The 22,516-nt window shown below is 55.7% G+C and overlaps 1 protein-coding gene across 2 annotated transcripts in view; it reads right to left on the reverse strand.

Moving 5' to 3' along the window:
* The window catches only part of CRHR1 (corticotropin releasing hormone receptor 1), a 44,347-nt gene continuing 21,831 nt past the window's right edge, over positions 1-22,516 (reverse strand). The window contains exons 3-14 of one of the 2 annotated variants that reach the window (XM_079134984.1): positions 17,472-17,591; positions 13,232-13,317; positions 7,167-7,244; positions 5,896-6,002; positions 5,022-5,142; positions 4,691-4,844; positions 4,401-4,461; positions 2,318-2,390; positions 1,961-2,046; positions 1,653-1,788; positions 1,482-1,523; positions 1-992 (exon numbers count right to left, since the gene is read on the reverse strand). In XM_079134984.1, the coding sequence (XP_078991110.1) occupies positions 852-992; positions 1,482-1,523; positions 1,653-1,788; positions 1,961-2,046; positions 2,318-2,390; positions 4,401-4,461; positions 4,691-4,844; positions 5,022-5,142; positions 5,896-6,002; positions 7,167-7,244; positions 13,232-13,317; positions 17,472-17,591 (1,205 nt within the window). In that variant the 3' untranslated portion in view covers positions 1-851. The remainder of the gene's footprint in view (positions 993-1,481; positions 1,524-1,652; positions 1,789-1,960; positions 2,047-2,317; positions 2,391-4,400; positions 4,462-4,690; positions 4,845-5,021; positions 5,143-5,895; positions 6,003-7,166; positions 7,245-13,231; positions 13,318-17,471; positions 17,592-22,516) is intronic. The other variant, XM_079134985.1, reaches the window with a different exon arrangement.

A 22,516-nucleotide genomic window follows, 5' to 3' on the forward strand; every position in this document is an offset into this window, starting at 1 on the left:
TTGCCTCAGAGCCTTCAGGCGGAGAGGGGCCCTGTTCCCTTTGCTTAGTGGACAAGCCGCCCCAGAGGCAGCTGCAGGCCCCAAGGCTTCTCTCCCGCCTTGAAGGGAGACTGACCTCCATGGGGCACACACTGGCTCTTGTTCACAGGCCGCTCAATCCCCCTCCCTGCCCCCACTTCTCACAGATGGGAGACTCCCAGAGGCAGCAAGTGGCAGGAGTCAGGACCAGGGTACTGTTGGTGGGGACGTGAGGGGAAGCTGGAGCGTCCCATGGGTAGTAAGTGTCCAAGGGTGCAAGGCAGCAAGGCAGGGCATTTTTGGTGGCAGCGCCACAGTGCCAATGACATTCTGGCGGCTTGGTATTGACTTCTAGTGATGTGGCCCACTATCTGATGATGTCACCCAATTTCTAATGATGTACCCAGGGTTCCAGACCAGACAACGTGACCTTGGTTCTCAGTGGTGGGCTAATGCTTGGAGGCCTGACGGTGGATGAATGCTGTCATAAGAGTTTCCCATGATGCTCTGGGGCGGTGAATGCCTCCCCGATTTGCAGAGGACCCCAGCTTTCCAGTGGGGTGGCCGTTTTGTGCTGAGACAAGACAACTCTTGGGGAGCCCCATGTGCTACTGAGGGTTTTCCAGCTTCCCAGTTCCATTCCAATTTCATTCTTCAGGGAGAACCGGGCCTGGCCCGGCCTGGCCCAGGCCTACAGGCTGCTGTCCACTCGTAAGCCTAGAACAACTGCTTCGGGGAGGGGTCCTCCCAGGCTCTCCGGGCGGAGAGAGAGTGGAAAGGGGTCAGTCGCCTCCACAGACAGGGTAGTCGGAGGCTGCGCCATGGCCTGCAGCTCAGACCGCCGTGGACTGCTTGATGCTGTGGAAGCTGACGCGGGTGGGGGACGTGGGGATGGACATGGCACGGGCCACACGGGCACGGATGGAGTGCTTGTCCTGCCACCGGTGCCACCTCTTCCGGATGGCAGAGCGGACCTGTGGGAACAGGGCAGGGCGTGGTGTCTGCTCTGACTGGGGGCCCAGGACCACTCAAACACACCGAGGTGGAGACATTCACATCACTCACGCTCTCACTTGCATCTTTGTTGGGACAATCTTCTCAAGTTAGGAAAGGACACCTTTTCTTAATCTGCACAAGGGGCCACCTGGCCTTTGCCATGCAAAATCCCTCTCCTCAGCCCTGTGACATCCTCCCCACCCCGCGCAGCCCTGCCCCAGGGCTTCCTGGTTTCCAGACTAGTGGAGGAGACAGAGCTCCAGTTTTCTGCACCCCATGCCAATGACCCAGGGCAAAAGGAGAGGGGTGTCTCTGACTAGAGCTGGTGTGGCAGACCCTCTGGGGGCTCTGAGCAGCATCCTATTGGGACCTGGGAGCAGGAAGCCAGCTCTGGGGCAGGAGGAGGCCAAGGGGGTGTCTCCAGTGGGCCTCAGCTTCCTGAGCCCAGCTCTGAGCTAGGTTCTCACCTCGCTGTTGAGGAAACAGTAGAACACAGACACGAAGAAGCCCTGGGGAAGAGGGGGCAGTCAGAGCCTGTGCCGGGGGTGGTCCACCTGGACCCCAGGCTGTCCCCAGCTCTGCCCCACCTCCCGGGAGAGTCCCCACGTGAGTTCTGGGGTGAGGGGCGGGGGCCATACCTGGAAGGATTCCAGGAAGGAGTTGAAGTAGATGAAGACAACTCGGGAGACCTCGTCCTCCCCAGGGTTGACAAAGAAGAGCATGTAGGTGATGCCCAGCAGGGGCAGCAGCACCAGAGTGGCCTTCACAGCCTTCCTGGGGTGGGGGGGCAGAGTCACAGCCTGCCGAGAAGGGGGCCAGGCCTCTAGCTGGGGTGGGAGGTGGTGGGTCTCAGGCCTGTATGAGGCAGGGGAGCTGCGGTCTCCAGAGGGACCCTGTTCAGAGGCTGGGACTCTGAAGCCCCCACGGGTGGAGGGGAACCTGGTACCTGTACTGAATGGTCTCGGATGTGGTGGATGCCCGAAGTTTGGTCATGAGGATGCGGACGATGTTGAAAAGGAAGATGAAGTTGATCTGCAATTTGAGCACATGAGTGGGCTGGGTGGCGTGGACGTGTGCGGCATGTTGCGGGTGGGGATGGGAGAGACCAGGCCCTCGGCCTCCTCAATTCCAGCCTCATTGTCCCCCACGGCTCTCCCTCCCCCTTGTTAGCACCCTCACAGTTCTGGCCCCAGGCTCCTCTGAGTGGTCCCCACCTCTAGGCAGAGGGGTCCTTTCTGTCCACAGCAGGTCCTGGCTGCCCCTTCCCACTGTGCCCTCTCCTGCTCTCCACCAAGGTTCTTACCAACAGGACCAAGATCATGGGGCCCTGGTAGATGTAGTCGGTGTAAACCCCAGGCCTTTTGCCAAACCAGCACCTAGAAGGTCACAGAGGAAAGAGGACGGGGGGTCATCTGGGTCCACTTCAGTGGCACAGGCAAGGGCAGTGCTTGGCCAAGGCAGGACTAGGGCTGGCAGTCAGGATGTGGGTGCCCCGATTCCAATCCTGGAAGGTCAAGCCAGCTGACTGGGTGCCTCAGTGATCCCACCTGTGGGATGGACAGCAGCCTCTGCTGTAAGATGGACAGTTGGAAGCAAACACAGGGAGGGGGACTGTGGAAGAGACCACCGAGTGGCCCAGGAACAGGCAGGGGCCCAACATAGCACTGCTTCCTCAGTTCCCCCTTGTGGTCCCCTGGCGGTGGATGTGGCTGAGCACGGTTCTGTGGGAATGGGCACCTAACAGTTAGCAATCTGTCTGAATTCATTTTTTCTTTAACTTTTTTTTTTCTTTTGTACTAGGGAATTGAACCCAGGGGCACTTAACAACTAAGTCACATCCCCAGCCCTTTTTATTTTTTATTTTGAGATAGGGTCTCGCTAAGTTGCTTAGGGCCTGGCTAAATTGCTTTGCACTTGTGATCCTTCTGCCTCAGCCTCCTAAATTCCTGGGATTACAGGCGTGTGACATTGGCCTGGCTCTAACTGAAGTATTTAAATTACAGCATGAATGACCTTAACGGAGACAATGTCACAGGAACTACCTGTTGCAAGAGGCAAAACTGCTTTGCATTATCCTGAGTTGCCCTCCATCAAGTTCCAGGGAGTGAGTGCAGATAGGACAACTGGAAGTTCTATGTCTTTGTGGGCGGAGAGACCCACAATAGCTAGATCTCATCATGCTCCCCAAAACCAGAAATTGAGATTTTATGTGAAACCTCTTGGTTTTTAAAGGTGGCCACAAAATCAGGCTTTCAAACCACATCATGCAAGCCGAAGGCCGCTGTCAGAGGGCCAGGTCCAGCCCTTGCAAGGCTTCTCATCTGCAAGGTCTGCAAGTTCTTCATGATCTCTCAAGCTCCCATCCTTTCTGCTGCAGTGTCTGCATCTGACCAGCAGGTGGAGCTTTAGAGCCGCTCAGACCCACTTTATTCATTCCAAGCATCCTTATCCTTTTTCCTGCAAGGGAGGCTATGTCAGCTCCCTCTCTGGTTGAGGGGAGCAGAAGGCACCTGAAACCCAGTCAGATGGTCAGCAGATCCTGAGGATGCTTCGTTGGCACTGATTCTGTCTTCTTTCCTCACCAGTTTGGTCCATCCGCCTTTTCTGCCTCTTTCTCAGAAGTTCTCAATCTTAGCTGCCCATTGGAACCACCTGGGCAGTTAAAAAAAATCTTGGTGCCCAGGCCACTCCCCAGACCAATGGCATCCTGCTCTCTGTGGTGGAGCCCAGGAATCAGCACTTTTTAGAGTTTCCAGGTGATTCTCCATGAGACACAGCTGAGAACCCCTGTAACAGCGGAAGTCTAATTTTCAGGGGTAACTGTCTCCTTCACAGGGAACCCCAGAGCTGGAAAGAGCCTCTGAGACCATCTGGACCAGAGTCCATTAAATCCATGGAATCTTTGTTAAAACAAGTCCTACCGTTAATGGAAACATTTACATAGCACATACTACCTGCCAGGCTCCATACATATTCTTAATACGTATTAACACGTGACAGTCCCACCAGAACCCTTTGAGGTAGGTCCTGTTGGTGGGATGCCCATTTTGCAGAAGAGGAAACTGAGGCACACAGCAGTAATTAGCCCAAGATCATAAGCTATTTAATGATGGAGCTACTATTCAGAACCTGGGTAGCCTGGCTCTAGAGACTGTTCTTGTTAAAGCTCAAGAGAGATGAAGGAGCCCAGATGCTGCCTGTCCAGCACCTCTGACAGAGCACTCGGAGGGACATTTGGATTGAATCCAGCACGCAACTCTCTGCTTTATAGACGCAGAAGCCAGGGACTGGTAGGGAGGTGGAATGGCCCGGGGTCCTTGGGGAGGGTCAGATGGAGTTGGGCTGGGAGCCTGGACCTCAGGGCTCGGGGGAGGCAGGTGACTTACTTCTCATTGTCGTAGTACAGCTTCCCAATGGCCCAGGCCACAATGATGGGGAAAGGTACACCTGGGGAAGACAGGGGCAGTCACAGAGCCTTTAGGGGCAGCTGGGGGCCTGCTGGGTCTGGAGGACCCCATGGGCAGGGGTTACCAGCGGTTGAGCATAGCTCACACACCTTCATGATGATCCACTGTCCCCACCCCCAGGGAGGGTGCACACCCCACCACACCAACCTGGCTTCCAACTCCCAGGTCCCTGGCTGCCCGGCCCGGGGTGGGAGGCTGGTCCAGCTCACCCCAGCCAATGCAGATGAACATCCACTTGCGCAGCCGGTCGGTGGAGTAGGTGAGCACAATGGCCGTGTGCAGGTAGCAGCCCTCGCCGAACATCCAGAAGAAGTTGGTCACATGGAAGTAGTTGTAGGCAGCTGTCACCAACCGGCACCAGCCCTGACCCCCCAAATAGAGGTGAGGATGAGCTGGGGGTGGGGGCAGTGGCAGCACCCATCTCCAGGTCTGGGGCCTTGTTGGGGTCCTACTCCTGTTCTATGGGCACGAAGGCCTGGCCCGGGCCCCTCCCCTGACCCTGGGCTTGTCCCCACCCTGCTGTCCCCTGCCGGGACATACCACATTGCTCTGGTGGACCTCGGGGCTCATGGTGAGCTGGACCACGAACCACGTGGCGTTGCGCAGGATGAAGGCTGAGATGAGATTCCAGTGGATGATGTTTCTCAGGCACCGGATGCTCCTGGGGCAGCAGGGGCAGGCAGGTGACCAGAGCGATGAGAGAAGAGAGAGAATGAGGGACAGGCCGCCAGCCTCTCTCCAGTCCAGATGCATGGTGGGGAAACTGAGGCTCAGAGCGAGTGGGGCTGACTGGCTAAGTCACAGAGAGGAGGCAGCCAGTTTCTTCCACTGCCCCACGGGACCCTTCCTGCCTGTGACCCCCAAAAGTAAGCACCTGGGCAGAGCTTGGCATGCTCTGTGCACAAGGCTCACTGTGGGTGCCACTCCCCTGGGCAGGTGTCCCCCAACTTCAGGCCCTCTCGGGGTTGAGAGCAGAGGTGGGCAAATATGAGTCTTCCAGGGGGACGCCTCCTCCCAGCTCAGCTCTGACACTTCCTGCCCGCCACCTGCCCCCACACCGCAGCCCTGCACACTGGAAACTGAAGTGGGGAGGCCACTCCAGGGACCCCACCTCCAGGGCTCCACGTGCCTGATCGCCTGTCTGTCTGAAATGGGGACATACCAGCCAAGGTGTGGGCGACACAGGGAAGCCTGGGCTTGGTCCCTCCTCCCTGCACCCTTCAGTAGCTTCTGCAGTGGGCAGAAGTGGCTCTGCTCTCAAGGCTCCGAGACTCCCATGTATGCCACCACCTTCCCACTGAAGGCTGAGGCAGATGCCCTCTCCCAGCAGCCCGGGAGCTACCCCTGCATCCTACTTTCCTTGCCCTGCTCGAGGACCCAGGGACAGCAGGGGGCAGTGCCAGGGTCTTCTCACCTGAGCCGCAGAAAGAGGACAAAGGCCACCAGGAGGGCCGCCAGGGAGATGCAGTGGCCCAGGTAGTTGATGATGACGGCGATGTGGTAGTGCACCTTGCTCTTCTTCTGAAGCAGGAGAGGGGGCAGAGGTGAGGCTCCTGCACAGCCATGCCCTGCACCCACTGGACACCAGTGCCCAGGGCAGCAGGGACAGAGTGGGCAACAGTGCTGGGGCTCAGCCCGTCCCCAGGCCCTCCTGGCTGTTAAGCACTGCTCTGGAGCAGCACCGTCCAATTGAAGCCAATCTGTCCCTGAATCCCAGCTCTGCCTACCGCTTTGTGCTGTTGGACAAATCGGGATTAAATGGCGTCTCTCCATCACGGGAATGCCGCCCACAGGTGAGCTCCAAGCTCACAACTGTTCACACTGCCGTTGTGTCCCAACGCCTGCTGGCCCTGGGGGGTGCAGAGACCCCAGCTCTCCAGGTCCTCCTTCCTCCACCCAGTTTTGGATTGTATCACCATCTTCCTGGTCACTCCTAAGTCTCTTGTGCTGTGGCTGCGGCCAGCTCTTATTTGCCAGGAGAGGGGTGAGCAGCGCCGTGGACCTGAATCATGGGCAACCAAGAAAACCTGTCCAGGTTCCATGATTCCCTTCCTAGGGTCTTTCCTGGTCCCTGGCTCAGGGCTTCCCAAAGTGAATGAGATCTCTCAAACTCCCTAATTTTATTTCTTAATTAATTTAACACACAGAAGGAAGCTACTGCCCCCATCTTTCCAGTAATCTTAAACTCAAAGAATGAGAAAGTCTTCCCAGTTACAGAGGGGCTGCATGTCTGTTATGTCCTCAAACCTTCAAGGCGACCCCAAGGGAAGAGCCAGAGGGGCACTTGTAACTTTCTTTATAGAAAAAGCCCCAAAAGTATGTTGACTCCCTCAAGGTCGCCCCGCTCCAACCTCGAAACTGCCTCGTACCTGCACATGCAGATCAAGAGGCCAAGACTATGAGCAGGTTTCCACCCTGTAATGGGGGACTGGCTGGTCCCCAGTGCCCAGCTGTCTGCCCTGCGGAGAGCAAAGCCCCCACTCACCCTTTTCTGGGTCCGAGGAATGCAGGGCCTAGAAACCCAGAGCCTGTCACACAGCTGGGCTCCGTAATTGTGAGGAGGGACCCGGGGGCGTTGAAAGCAGACGGCTTGGAGAGAGGTCCCAGCTGGCACCTCCCTCCCCTCCCCTTTGCTGGTCTGGGGTGGGGCTAGGGGATTATGACACACAGGAACCATGTACAAACCCGAGAAGGGACAGGCTGGCAGAGGCCCTGCTCACCCTTCCAGAGCACTGCAGAGCTCCTGGCTCGCCACCGACCTTCCTGTCAGAAATACAGGATCCACGGAAGTCAGAGCTGCTCTGAGGGACCCAGTTCAGCCCCACCCATCTTCCAGATGAAGAAACTGAGGCCCCAAAACACCTAAGAAGAAGGGACACCTAGCAGGCATCCCAGAGGGGCTAAGCCCTCCAGCCCATGCTCTCCCAGCCCCCTGCACGCCTCCCAAAGAGGCCTCCTCCCGAGAAGCCCAGGGGGCCAGGAAGGAACTGGTTTTTAGAGTAGAAGTTTTCAAGGACATGTCAGGAAATCACATTAGCCACTCCAGCTTCAAAAAGGGCTGGGACCCAGGAAGTGGAGGCAGGGCGGGAGAGACAGAGAGGCAGGGGCAAAGGGGGCCTGAGCCACCATTGCAGATGCAGAGGTCTCTCAGCGCCTGTGGCAGATGCCACAACCCTAAGGCTCCAGAATATATGCACACATCAGAGCCTGTCTGGAGCTGGTACTTAATTTCCTTTTATTAAAATTTCCACAAATCCATGCTGAGAAGCCCCTGGGTAACAACGACATCTGCAGAGTCACTAACAGCAGGACCTCCTGGTTTCATCACAGGCCCAGCTGGGACAAGTGAGCAGAGTCACAGGGAGACCATCTGTCAGGGGCCCTGCCTCTGCCCCACATCGGGGCTGGCCTGGATCATTTGGTTGAGAGCAGGAAGGAGTCATTTATTAAGCACCTACTGTATGTTGGGCACTGAGCCAGGCACCTCTCTTATGTCACTGCTTTTCTTTTTCACAACTGGGCCCTGAGACTGGTCTTTGCGTCCTTGTTTTCCCCTTGAAGAGACTGCATTACTGGCCCAAGTCACCCAGCCAGCAATTTGAACCTGGCTTTGTGCATTTCTTGGGGGACAAGCAGGGACGAGCAACACAGGTGGTCTCTGGGGAGCTCTCCACGCTGGTCCCAGAATCCTCTGAGGGCTTCTGCAGGGGGGATGGGAGCTCAAGAGGGTTCTTCAGGCAGGCTGAAAAGGGATAACAGCGCCAAACCATTCCAGGGGACAGAGGTTCCATGTGACTTCCTGAGATGTGTCTGGCTGGGTTCAGCCATCTCTGGCTGATATAAGTGAGAAGTAGTCAGAGAAGATGGCTGGAGAGACAGCAGTGTCACCAAGAGAAGGCCAGAGATACCCTGACAGAGGACCACTGCTGTGTTATGGATGTCCCACAAAGTTCACGGATTGGAAACTTGAGCCCCAGGGTAGAGGTGTTTGAGGTGGGACTTGTAAGAGTGTCAGGGGCTGAGGCAGCACCCACATGAATGGGCTGCTGCTATCATGGCAGGAATGGGTTCTTCCCACAGGGGTGCATTCCTTATAAAAGGATGAGGGTGGGCCCCACCTGCTTTTTCTAACCCTCTCTTTGCCCTTCCATCAGATGATGTAGCAAGAAGGCCTTCGAAGGTGTCAGCCCCTGCCATCTTGGATCTCCCAGCTTCCAGAACCATGAGCCAATACATTCATTATATACTACCCAGTCTCAGGTGTGTGTCCCAGGAGCACAAAACAGACGAAGAGTCGCAAACACTCTGAAACATGAATCTCTCCAGTTGACACCCAGACAGAACATCCAGAGACATCAAGAAACTTCCACTAATAACAAGAGATTTGGCCAGCACTGTCCTGTGACTGACTGTACCTTGAGAGATATTCAGCAACACCCTGAGAGTTGGCTAGTGACCCTTCCCCCAAGAAGCAGCCAGTGACACCTGAAGAGACAGCTGAAGAGAATAAACAGCAACATCCCAAGGGACAGCCAATGACCCTCTAAGAGATGACCAAGGACACCCAGAGACAGTGACTGCCTGACAGCCAGCCACCAAAACTGCAGAAGCAGCTGGATGCCCAAAGGGCATGGGAAAAGCTAACCGCAGGGGGCTGACCAGACCTGTCCCCATCCAGTTAGAAGATTCTAAGACCAGTAGGTTCCCTGAGGCAGGTGGCACAGAGTGGCACTGGGCAGAGACCACTGTGTCCTTTGTGACTAGAATCTGACAAGCAATTACTGCCTGACTGACTTTGAGCAGTCTTCAAGACACTGTCCAAAATGGCGGTGGTGTCAGACCTGTCCCTATGCCCTGACGGGATGGCAGCAAGGAGCTTCCCACTGCTCCTTCCATGCATCCCAGCCTCCTCTCTTCCATCCCTGCTTGCCCCACGTTGTCTCTTCCTCTCCGTCTCGGCTTCCTGCTGGGCTCCCCTGGCCTTGCCAGCAGGTACCCAGTCGCTTGTTCGGCAAAGCATGGTCTCCGAACCAGTGATGTCAGCACCCAGGAGCTGGCAGAAGTCTTGAAGAGAGTGGATGGACTCTGGAGCCCCACCCCAGAAGCTCAGAATCATTTTAGCAAGAAGCCCATGTGGTTCCCAAGCACCATGTTTCAGACACCCTGGCCCAACCACTGTGCCAACTCTAGCTGTGATCCCTGGCCTGGGAGCCCAGACCCCCAGAGTCCCTTTCCTGTCCTCAAGTCCTGCCCTTCCAGGAAGTGCACCAGGGTCAGACTCCTTGTGTCCAGTAGAGCATGAGAGAGGGAAGAGTGCATTCAAGGAAGCAGGAGAGTCGGGGACAATGGGGGAGGTCACAGTGGAGGGAGATGTGTGTAGGGGCTGCTGATACTGGGAACTGGTGCAGGGTGGTGCTGGGGACTTGCTGCCAACCCCTGGCTGGGTCACACATGAATCGGGCTTCCAATCAGGGACCTATCCCATGGTGGTCCTGGCTGTGGGCACATCTCCTCTGGCACCTGGACTCTGGGTGACCCATTTCACCAACAGACTTGCTCCACCCCAGGGCACTGGTGGTCAATTAAGGCTTAGCCCCAGCCTGCCTGCCACTCACCCAGTTGGAACCTCTCTTTGCAGCTCCAGGAGGGAGGGGAGTCTTGGGAGGAGTGGGGGCCTATGAACGCTGGGGCTCCAGGGGTGTTTTCACTGATCAAATGAATGATTTCAGAGTAGCTAAGTAAGCAGGCCAGGAGGGGCTGCCAGGGAAGCAGTGGCAAGGTCAGGCAGAGGTGAGTGGGTGGCTATGTTGTGGAGGGGACGTGTGGGTGGCAGTCCCACCACTCCAGAGGGAGGGTGCCCACGTTACTCATGGTTTTCTCATTGATGACCCCTTCCCGTGTACACCACTACCTCCTCTGACCTCACATGAGAGGCAGAGGGTAGCAGATGAATGGGCGACCTCCATAGGTGAAGGCACAAGGCAGCCCCCTCCACCCACCAGGGGGCAGCCATTGAATGATCCTCGGCCCTGGTAGAGGACTTAGGTGAAGCCACCTGCTCAAGATCGCACGCAGTAGCCTGTAATCTCAGCCTCTCAGGGGCTGAGACAGGAGGATGGAAAGTTTGAGGCCAGCCTCAGCAACTTAGTGAGACCCCACCTCAAATTTAAAAAACCAAACCAAAGGGCTGGGGTTATAGCTCAGAGGTAAAGCACCCCTGGGTTAAATCTCCCGTACGAAAAAACAAAAGCAAACAAAACAAAACAAAACAAACCACCCCAAAACAAAAAAATCACAGCGCTGGAAGCAGACTCCAAACCCCAAATCGTCTGCCCCCAAAGGCCATGCTGTTCCCACTCTATTGCCAAAGGTGGGTGCTCATGAGAAGTGATGCCCCCCATCCTTTCTCGCCTAACCCTGCTGGTGGAGTGAGGGCGAGTCCTCGGTCCCAGGCAGAGGTGTGGCCTCCAGGGCAGGAGGAGGGAGGGCTGAGGAGGCCAACCCATTGTCTTTGAAGGGAGCTGGGGGAAAACAGGCTGCCGAGTGTCCCCATCAGCCATCCAGACCGAAGTCATGGGAGCCCTGAAGACCTCGCCCTGACAATCAGGAGGCTCAGAGGCGGGGTCGGGCGGGGAGCAGCGGTGGCCACTGCAGCTTTGACAATGTCCAAGAAAGGCACAGCTGCCTGCCCCTGGAGGGTGTTGGCTGTCCGAGGGTGGGGCCACTGCAGATCCAGCAGGGCTCTCAGAGCTTCAGGTGGGTGCGATGGCGACTTTCTGCCAAACAGAGGCAATCCCATCTGCACCTCCTCACACCACCCCAACTGGGCGGGAACAGTGGTCTCAAGAGCCACCACAGCACAGATCTGCTTTTCTGAGCCCGAACCATGTTTCCTTCCCTCTCATCTCCTCTACTGTGTGCCAGGGAGAGTTTTCCATCCCGCTGAGTGGTCCTTGGCTACCCCACTATCCACCCAAACCCATCTCCTCTGGTCAACTTTCTAACTTGGCCCCCACACCCCTCCTCCAGTCCAGGAGGGTGATCCTTCCCCAGCCCTGGGACTGCCCAGGTTGGCTCATGGTCAGGATGTTCTGTGCTCAGGTGTCACAGTAGGGATGTTGGATCAACCTAGCCCAGCCCAGGTCTGACCTGTGAAATCTGAGATGCCAGGGAACCCCTCATCCTGCACCCCAAGGATTCCTCTGCCCTACCAGAGCAGCACCGTGGGAGAGCTGATCGGTCCTTTAGGCTCAGCAGTGACCTGCCTTTGCAACTTCTGGATGGAGACTGCTGAGCCCCAGAAGCTCAGGGACTGGGAGGAGCTTACGAGAGCTTAGGACTGGGGTGGGGGGACTGGCCACCACCTTGCTTCATTCAGGTACCTGAACCCCAGATCCCCAGTTCCGGGCTCTGGCTCCCTTTGGCCACATGACCTCGTGTGAGCCACTCCACTGTGCCTGACCTCAGTTTCTCCATCTGTGAGGTGAATGTGTTGGGCCAGATCCTGGTTTCTCACTTTGGTTGCATCAGCAGGCTCCCCTGGGGCACTTGTTAAAAATACCAACTCCCAGATCCTCTCGGACAGTCGAGCTGTTGGGTGCTGGGCAGAGCTCTGGGGTTAACAAGTACTCTTGTGTGGTTTCTTACTACCAGGAGCTACCTGGGGACCTCGGGATGGGAGGGAAGGGCTCCAGGGTCCTTTCCAGCTCAGATCTTTGAGGCAATGAAATTCTCAAGAGTGCCTGGACCAGTCTTTCTTCTTTGTTCCAGAAGCTGGGGCCCCGGTGCCCTGGGGTGGCTTCCCTTCCGCCCTTTGCTTTGTGTTCACTTTGTTTTCGGCTACGTTTTCTGTTTCTTCCTGCCCCATGACCCCATCTTCCTCAGCACTCACGGATAAAGGGAGTGGAGATGTAGGGGACAGGGCAGAGGGGCCTGAGGTGGCAGAGACACTGGATGGAGACATTCACACCTCTACCAAATTTCACCCAGAAGAGAGTATTCATGGCGGTGCTGTTTGTAAAAACCGAAGACTGACAATAAACATTGGTTCAATTAGTGATGGTGCACATGGACAGTGGTGCATTATGCAAATGCAGAAAGAATGAAAACACTTGTTCTGACATCTTGGAATGATCCGCAAGATAGATGGTCATATGAAAAAAGCGAGGTGTCCAGCAACATGTGACATTTAGTAAACCCCAAGAGTACCCGCACACGTCATTCCTCGTACACGCAGAGGGACGCTCAAGAAACTGGCCCATTGGCTCCTCTGGGGAGGGAATCCAGTGGCTGGGGACAGGGGTGGGAGGAGACTTCACCGGCTGTACTTTCTGAATGCTGTGTCACGTGTAAGCAGTATCTACTCAGAAACACTTAAATTTTTAGAAGGATCTCCAGGGCTTTTTTCAAAAGGCACCACTACCCCTACTTCTGGCTCTGGTTCTGACAGTCCCTGTGGACCTTGATGTCCCTCAGGTGTGTGGGGTGGAAATGGGCATGAACCCCGTGACCATGTATGCAGTCTGAACTGACTACACCCCCAGCAGGCGGGCTCCGGTGGGCACAGGTGGAAGGAACCTGGACCCCACTTGTCCCTGTACACCCTGCCCAGCAGCTGCCGCCGTCTTCCCTAGCGCAGGGCCTTGACACCACCTCCCGCTCCCAGACCCCCGCCAGCCACGTCACAGGCATGCAGCTCACGCTGGGGGCCTGGCCCACCCTTGTGTGGCTGCCCGCCCAGCTGAGCTCACCTCCTCACTGAGGATCTCCTGGCACTCAGAGTAGTTCACGCGGGCGGCCCAGCTGCCATTGGCCAGGCACTCCCGGTAGCCGCTGTCTGGAAAAAGAAGAGAGCTGTGACAGTTTGGCATCTGTCCGTCTGTCCATCCATTCATCTGGGCCAGCACTGGGCCTCTGGACGGGAGCCCTGAAGTGAAGCTGGGCCTTCTTACCACTATTTCCTGCCTGTTTTTGTCCACTCACCCCTGACAGGGCTACAGCAGCTGCCTGTCTCTGGGTGACATGGTGTTGCCCACCCAAGCTGACATGACCTTGTCACGGGAACGGCCCGTGAACAGATGTGGCTAGTCCCCTTGGGTGCCTCTCCACAGGCTCTTATATGGTGGCAGATTTCACGGCGAGTGCTCTTCTGAGATACTCCCATTTTGGGGTCCTGCATGACAGCAGAAAAGGAGGATCAGAGCCCCGGAGTCAGTGCTCACACAGCCGGGCAGGGGCTGGCGGAAGGTATCTGGCGACAGCTCAAGTGGATTTAAATGACAGGGTTCCTGGCAGGGCTTTGGATGGTGGAGGTTTCTGTGGGTGGGCCTCACGTGGCAGAGTTTCATGTGGGGTGGGGGTTCACAGGGCAGGTCTCAAGGAAGGTCCCTGGTGGCATTGCCCCAAGACGGGCTTTATGGTGGAGGCTCATCCCAGGGAGAATTCTTGGACAGAAAGTGTCAGGTGACAGGGTGGGTCTTGCTTGGTAGTGACCTCACTGCCCAGAACCTGCTACAGTTGCTCCTGGCCTGGCCTCTGGCACTCGGGAAAGAAGGCAGGAGAATCGTCTGGGAAGGCTGGGGGTCTGTGCAGCCATCAGCCTGGACTAAGCCCCAAACTGTCACCTTCCAAGAAACCCTATGGGCTGCTGCCTGGCTCTGGAGCTCTCGGAGGGGCAGAGTTGCCTAAAGGGTCCCTTTTGCTGGCTTTCCTACCTAACTGCCGCCCCCACCCCAGACACCAGGGTCCTAAATCCAGGAGGGAAGGGACAGAAGGGGTTCTAAATTCTGTCTACTCCTCTGCTGGTGAGGTCATCTACCCTGCCCCGTGCCCCTCTCCAGCATCAGTAGGTTTATCCTGTTTCCTTGACTTAATTCACTGACTACAAAAGAAAATGAGCCCTGAGCCATCTCTGCTGGAGCCTCCCTTACGGCAGGCCTCTTGGTGGCTCTCGCTGACCCACAGGACTGGAAGAGAACTGGGGAAGCTGGCCGACTGAAAGGCTGTGGTCTCCTTACTAACCCAACAAGGTGCTCTGGCTGTAGAGAACTGGTAGGGAAATGGGGCTCAGTGGATTTTTAAAGCTCTGCCTAGCCTCCATGTGAGTAGACCCGACTCTGGGGCAGAGCCGAGTCCAGGGCAGAATTGACGATGAGGTTGGAGGGACTCGCCTAATTGCTAAATGAGGGCTAAGCTCCCCCAGGGTAGAGGGCTCCATGAGGGGGTGTCCTGGGAGTTTCTTGGGGACTAGGGGGCCAGAAACCAAGGGAAGGCAGCATCTCTGCCATGGACAGGAAACCCCTGGGACCAGAGGCAGCTCTGGAATGTCTGCAAAGAAAGGCACTTGGGGGCAGAGACTGGTGGGAAGGGGTGCAGGGTGGTGGCTTGGGCATGCAGTTTTTGCCTAAACAGAGGCAGCAGGAAAGAGAGCTCAGAGCAGAGTCCCTCCACGCAGACAACCTTCGTTCTGATCCGGACACCCCCCACACTGCTGTGTGACCTTGGGCCAGTCACAGCCTCCCAGCTTCCTCATCTATGAGACAGACCCTCCTAGTCATGACTGCCACCTCACTGGTTCAGTGTTTTTGGCTACCATGTGCGAAGTACCTGGAACTGTACCGGACATAGTGTATCGCTGTGACGTTCATTCCTATTGTCTCGCAGCGATATTTATATTACCTTATATAACTTTCAGAACATGTCACTTGTCCTTATCAAAGGGGTGGGGCATCTGGAATCCCTCCCGGGACCAGGCCACCCTAGGCAGCAGGCTTTGACCTGGAGAGAGGTGACCCTGAAGGAAAATAGCCTCCCGCCCCGCAGGGTGCCGTTGCCAGGGAGGATGCGACCTCCTTGTCTCTAATTGCTGAGCTGAGCAGTCCTCCCAAAGAATCACGGGAAAATAGATATTTTTGGAAATGTTTCCCATCCCTTTGAAGATCCGATGAGCAGGAGGGAGGGCATTAAGGAGAAGCCTAGAAATCCCGGCAACACCTCATCAGTAAATGAATTAATTAGCGCCTAATGATTAGGAGCAGCTTCAGTTCCACTCCTGATGGCCATGGCAGGCGCAGTCCTCATCTGGCACTGGGGGAACCTGCAATGGGAGTCTTCCAGCCCTTCCCTGGAATGTCCCCCACATCAAGGGGCCATCACCCCTGCTTCTTTCCTGGAGTCACAGAAGGAAAAGCAGAGAGCCTAGGGGGCACCGTGCCAACCAAACCCCATCCTGCAGTGGAGAAACCACCGCCCAGCGAGGGCCAGCACAGAGGGCTCTTCAACCAGGGACAGACAGGGCTGGGACTGGAACTCAGGACTCCTGGTTTCCACTGAGGGCCGGGCCAACAAGTTGAACAGCACATGTCCAGGCCTCAGCCTACTGAGGATTATTTGGGGCATGTAATGTAAGCTGGGGGACAAGCCTGGAGGGTCTCATGGGGAGCAGCCAGGGCTGGGTGCAAAAGTAAGCAGGACCAGGTCTGCACGGAGCTCACAGGCCCCACTCAGGAGCACGGGCTCTACTGCGGAGGCCATGGGGAGCCAAGAGGGCATGCTCCGAGTGAGGATGGCAGGTTCAGGTTCAGGGTTGGAGATCAGGGTGCCCGAGACTGGGCAGTGGCACTGAGGAGATCAGGGAGGTTGGGACTGGCAGGGCAGATGTGCCAGCATGCCAACCCCCGCACAGCAGCCGTCCTGGGAGATCCGGAAGGACTCAGCATGGTGAGTGCAGTCTGACTCCGCCTCCGAGCTCTTTAACCTCGAGCAGGTTATTAACCAATCTGCGCCTCAGTCTCACTATTGAGTCCCACTAAATTGGAGGTTGGCCACTGCAACGCTGACTCTCCTCTTCGACTTCCTTGGCCTCCTAGGCGCTTCTCCCCTTCTCTCCTGAGTTCCCACAGTCCTCCCGTCCCTCCCCTCCTCCCTGCTCCCTCCCATGGCCAGCACCAGCTTGATGGGGCTGTTCCAGCCTCCTGCTCTGCCCTAGCATCCCCAGGGGAGAGGGTCGAGCCACCCTCCCAGCCCTCCCATGCCTCCTTGGCATAGCCCCCAAATTTAACCCCTTAATTTTGTCTCCTAAAGGAACAAGGGGCAGGAGGGCTTAGGGGGTTTCAAGCTGCAAGAAGTCTTGAGAAGCCAGATCATCCAGCCCCCTTGATCCTCAGAGGGGAATCTGCCCAGAAGAGGGGTAAGTATGTGCTGAGGTCATAGAGCATGTCCTGGAGTGGACCCCTGGTGTCTGGTCATCTCTGGCACACTCTTGTGGTTCTGGACTCAGGCCTACTGACTGGCTCCAGGAGCCTAGGCGAGGGACCCCATCCCTGGGGACCTGAGCCCCCCAGGTTCCCTTGGCCGAGTCAGGGCCCCTGGCCTGCGGCTGTTACTCTCTTGATAAGTGGGCATCTGAGTCATTGACAGGAGAGAGCAAATTAATTCTGCGGGTGGCAGTGCCATAGCAAGGAGCTGTAAAGCCCAGTGTGAGTGCTGGGGCCTCAGGGCAGCGTGGTGTTTACCAGGGATCGAGTGTCTGCTCAGCCCTGGGTCAGTCCTGCCCTGCCCCGCCCCTGGGAGGCAAGCGGAGCCCCTGCTCTACCTCCTGGCTGCAGGGCCCTGAGTCATCATCTGCCAAGTTGGGGCTCTTTGGAAAATCCCTGCCTTACCTCATGGGGTTGCTGTAGGTCTCAACAGACTAATCCAAAGATGGTCAACTAAGGGGAAAATGCCACGCAGACATCTCAGCTTTACCCCTTGCCAGCTGATGACCTGGGGCAAGTTCCCTAACCTCTCTGAGCCTTGGAGGCTTAGCTTTATGCCAAGTGATGCTGCCTGGTATTGAAAATCAGCCCAGAGTGGCCTTTGCAAACAGTGGTGGTACCCTTAAAAGGTTTTATTATAATGTATTGTTATCAGCCTGTTGTTTCCCCCACTGCCCAGCTCTCCCCAGCCCATCCTAGCTCCCCGCAGACACTCTACCCTCTACCTTCTTCTTACTTGTGGTGTTGTAGCGGACACCATAGAAAAAGGCAGGGCAGGGCCGTACCACCAACTGCCCTGCAGGGCTCCGGGGCCAGCAGGTGCCAATGAGGTCCACAGAAGCGTTGCACTGCAGCCCTGGGGATAGAGATGGCAAGTCAGCGGAGCAGGACTGGCCCCAGGCAGGCAGAGGACCCTCCAGGGTCCCTCCTCCTCCCCAGTGGCTCCTACTCACACGTGAGAAAGGACAACGGGACAAAAACAATGGCCCCAGCTGCAGAAATGAACTCATCTTATCAGGGGAGACCCCAGGGGAAGGAATCTGGTGACACTATGGAGCCAGCGTGAGTTCCAGAGCAGAGAAGAAACAGAGATGATTGGAGGTAGTATTGACATCTAAGGTCCTGGTTGGCATTTGGAAGATGGCTAGGCGTGCTTCAGGTCCCCTGTTCTGTAGCTTGGGGATACTGCTTTTGGCCCCACCCTTGGTGATAGACTGGAGCTCCAAAACTTCACAGGAACTCCCTGAATAGGCCCAGCCAACTCCTGACCCAGGACTCTGATGTATTTCAGGAACAGGACCACATCTGCCAAACCCTGCAGGCAAGAAGCAGCAGAGCCAGGTTGACCCAGCTTCCAGCAGCTCTGACGACCACACTTACTGAGCAAATGTTTTCTGTGCTCTGGTCTGTACTGGGACCCAGATCCACGGAGAGAAAAGGAAGGGAGACACCTGCAGGGGACTGAACCGGCGGGAGTCTGGGTCCATGGCTCAGAATGGGCTCTGCCACTAATCTGCTGTGTGACCACAGGCAAATCTCTCTGGGCCTTTGCGTTTTCCTCTAGAATAAAATGAAGTGGTTGGACTAGATCAGTTTTTTTCAGCACTGGGGCTTGAATCAAGGGGCTCACCCACTCTAGGCAAGAGTTGGACCACTGAGCTACACCCCAGCTGGAGATCAGAAATCCTTACTCTCTCTCTGTTGAAAGTTTCAAGGGTTCAGAGTCCTGGAACATGAAGGAAACTTTGGTGTATGCACGGTTAATGGAGAAAGGGTGCCATGGCTATGGACAGGTGCTCAAGGGTCCTAAAGACACGCAAACGGGCAGACTAGAAAAAGATTATTAAAGGCCCCATCCAACATTAATAGTGTCCTTTGATAAAAGAGTTTTTTGGGGGGAGTGGGGGAAAAGAGTGAGAGAGAGAGTGTGTGTGTGTGTGTGTGTGTGTGTGTGTGTGTGTGTGTGTGTGTGTGTGTTGGGGCAGAGTTGAGGTGTCAGTGACACTTCAGAGGGGTAGGGGGGAAATAGTCTCCAAGGGTGGGGTTGAGCACCCCTGAAGAGTTCTGGCACCCCTTCATGATGCTTCTCCCCTTTCTCTGCCTTTCGACGCCCCTCTTGACATGAGGTCAGTACACCAGTCCTGTTGAGACCCATTGTCCCATCATGGTCGAAGGGGTTAACAACCTGGAACTGGCACAGAATGTACAGACAAGCCAGGGGAGCCATGGTTCACCCAGGTAGGGGGCAGCCTCTTTGGGGCTGGGCATCAGCAGCCGCCAAGCCCTGGCTGGCCTATCTGCCATTTCCTCCCCAAATTAGCCTGTCTCCAGTCTCAGGAAACAGCAGTGGGCTAAATTGGCTTCCTCTCCCTGCTGGATTCAGGACCGTGCCGAGCTGCATGGGTACCAAGTGCTGGCTTTTCCTTCTGATCAAGGCTACTCATGGGGTGTTTGTGCAAATCAGGGCTCAGGGGGCAGAGACCTCAAGGTCAGTGGCTTAATTGAAAGAAAGAAATCTGGACTGAAGGGGCAGGGGCTGGGGAAGGCCAGGTGCTGGGGTGTGCCAGGAGGGTGCTGTTTTGCGGCTGAGCCTCCCCAATGGCATCACAGAGCAGCGGGGGAGCGGGGAGGGCAGCACTTTGCAAGGCCAGGCTGTGCCAGGTGGGGATTTCAACCTGTCGTGGATCGTGCTGACAGTGCTGAGCCCAGAGCGGGGCAAGTCAGGGGCATGTGGCTGTGGGGAGGGGGTCAGGTACTACTGTAAACTACACTCTGCGTTTTCCAAAGCTCTTCTTCACCTCTTTGGTTGGACCCTCACCCAAACTCCAATGTCTATTCCCACCCCCTTGTTATAGATGAGGAAATCGAGTCCCAGGGATGTTAAGTGACTCGTCCAAGGTCATGCAAGTCAAAGTATAAAAGAATCAAGATTCACAGTCTGATGTTTTTGACTCTAAATTGAGCATTCTTTCAGTCGCACCATATTGAATGGCGATAAAGTGTGTGTGGGCGGGGCAGTCAAGGTGGTGACAGGGAAGGGAGTATTTAGTGCTGACTGAGTGCTAGGCACGCTCCAGGTGCTAATGACGCCATTGCTCCCTTCTCGTAGGTTGCTCATTCATTCGTTCGTTCACATATCTCCTGAGCTGGGCACTGGTAACATGAAAAGGGATATCACATGTGGCACACTCTCACAGAGCAGAATCTGCCCTCCCTGGGGCTGCGCTCCTGTCCCAGCCCCCCACCGCAGTCTCTCACCGAAGACTGCACGAAAGCAGCACCTGGGGCCTTTGCATGAAGAACCCAGAAAATCCTGGATGGAGTGAAAGTCTGTGTGCGAGACAGAGAGGGAGGAAGGCTGCAGGGGCGGAGAAGGAAGCCAAATGCAAGGGGTCGGGCGACAAAGACGCCCCTTCCTCCAGAGTCAGACCAGCACCCCTGCGCAGGAACCCGCGCTGGCCGAACTTGGTCCAGGGAAGGGTGTGGCATGGGGGGCGTGGTCAGTCGCGTGGGGCGGAGCTTCGTGGCCCAGCCGCGGAAAGAGCCGCTGAACTAGCGGTTTGGCCCTGTGGTTTTAAAGAACAGGAGGCAGAGGCAGCGAGAGTACAGGGAGTAAAGGAAACGTGGAAGAAGGAGAGGGGACCCAGAGGTCAAAGGCAGGGAGCAGGCAGCAAGAGGGCACCTCGGGCACCGTGCACCCGGGCGCAGTCCCACAGCTGGCAAATACACGATCTCAGCTCACCGCCCTGAGGACACCGCATCGCGGAAGGAGGAGAGGGGGTCCCTTAGGGGGCTGGTGTAATAGACTTGGGGCTGGGGAACAAACATTTAACACTCCTGTATACCAGGCACTGTGAAGGGCGCTTTACATTAGGAAATCCAGGACACTCCTTCAGTCTACCCAGGCACTCTCCTAGGAGAAGAGAGGGGTGGGGAGGGAGGAAGCCGAGTTGGGGTGGAAGGGGAGAGGGAGGGGAGGGGAGAGAGAGGAGAGGGAGAAGAGGGGAATAGAGTCAAAAAAGACACTAAGGATAAGAGAGGGAGAGCCAGGAGATGGAGGCAAATAGAAAGATAATTTCAGAAGATAGGGAGGGTGTCCATCTACTAGCTGGCAAGGAGGAAGGCAGGAAGGAAGTCTCCCTGTCACAGCCTGGTGACCAAAATAAGGACCTCAAATCAGGACTGTTGGACTTGGATTCTTGGGCCAAAATCCCCTCTAGGTTCCACTGTCACAAGTGCCCAGCCTCTTCTGCCCTCCTGGGGGTATTCTTACACCTGGACATCATTATTCTGGGGTGAGGAGCAGTTTGACCCAGAGTAAGCCAGCCTTGAAGCTAGCTGAGCCCACTCGCCAGTCGCAGCGCAAAGGTGAGCTGCAGCAAGAAGCCAACTCCGCCTGCAGCTCCTGCTAACAGCGCCCCTCCTGGTCAGTTGAGGTATGGATGGAAGAGACTATTCAGGAAGTACTTCCAGAACACTTGATGTAGTAGGGACTGGAGGTAAAGTTATGAATAAAATAAATGCCCTGCCCTCATGGTACTTGCATCCTACTTGGGAGAGACAGTAAGCAAACAAACACATACATTAACCAATGAGAAATACTTTGAAGAAAAACTAAGCAGTATAGAAAGATACTGACTGTGCTGTTTTAATTTAGCATTTCTATAAAATAATAGCATTTAACTGCAAACCTAAAGGAAGTGAGGGAGGAAGCATACCTGGGACAGAGGGAGCAGGAAGTACAGAGGCCCTGAGGCAGTTGAGTGCTTACTGTGTCCAAGGTGTTGACTTTCTTATCACTGGGTGGCTCACACCCTCATTCACACAAGAATTGAGAAGGACCCTTTGAAGGTGGCATGTGCACAGTTGAGCCCTGTTTCTTTTGCCAGGTTAGTTACACAGTTCCCTTCCCATAAGGCTTAGGGCCCAAATGTGCTCATTGAATCCTTTTGTGTTAGATGACTTCAGAAGGCAATTGGAACCTGGCTCCTGTCTTGGTTATGGGGGGGTCTCGGGTCAGGGGCCTCTGGATGAATCACAAGATGCATGGGTTCTTGGCAGCATCCCTGAAGTTGGGAAACCAATGCCCTTGTCTGGCTTAACCCCAGGGGAGGCTGGGTTTAAAAGCTGTCTGGAGTGGCAGCTGCCAGGGGGCTAGAGCAGTCTCTGAAACACATTCAGAGGAATGTACCTCTGGGACGCTTAGGCAGAAGCTCTGTCTGGGTGACACAGCATAGAGAGGGTAGCAGAGGGCAGGCAAAGCATCCTGATATTTGCTTGGCCACCTCCTGGTTGAGCTACCTCCTCTTTGGTTGGGCAGCGAAGAAAGATGCTTGGTAGGGTGCGTGATGCATAGGAAAAAGTGGACAGAGTCCACAGACCCTCCTGGCTTGGGGGTTTGTCCACTCGTAGTTTCTGCATTTCCAACACCTAGTATAGTGCCAGACATAGTAGATGCTAAGAAAAAACTGGGGCCGTGTGCAACCAGGATTGGTATGGGAAACTGCCCCTGCACCCCCAGGTGGCTGACTACACTGAACCCTCACCATGGATCTCTGAGTGGCCACATGTGGTACTGGTGGTTAAGTCTGAGATCAGACCCATTTGGCTCAAATCTTGTTGTCAGTGCTTAGTAACTATGTGTTTTCAGGCAAGTTGTTTGATCTCTCTGGACCTTAGTTTCCTCTTCTGTAAAATCTGGGTAAAATTTTTCCTGACTATATTTTTGTGGGTGACTGAATGATATTAAGCACTTAGAATCAGGTCCAACACACAGTGGGC

This window comes from Sciurus vulgaris (genome assembly GCF_902686455.1).
Source record: "Sciurus vulgaris genome assembly, chromosome: 3".
NCBI lineage: Eukaryota > Metazoa > Chordata > Mammalia > Rodentia > Sciuridae > Sciurus > Sciurus vulgaris.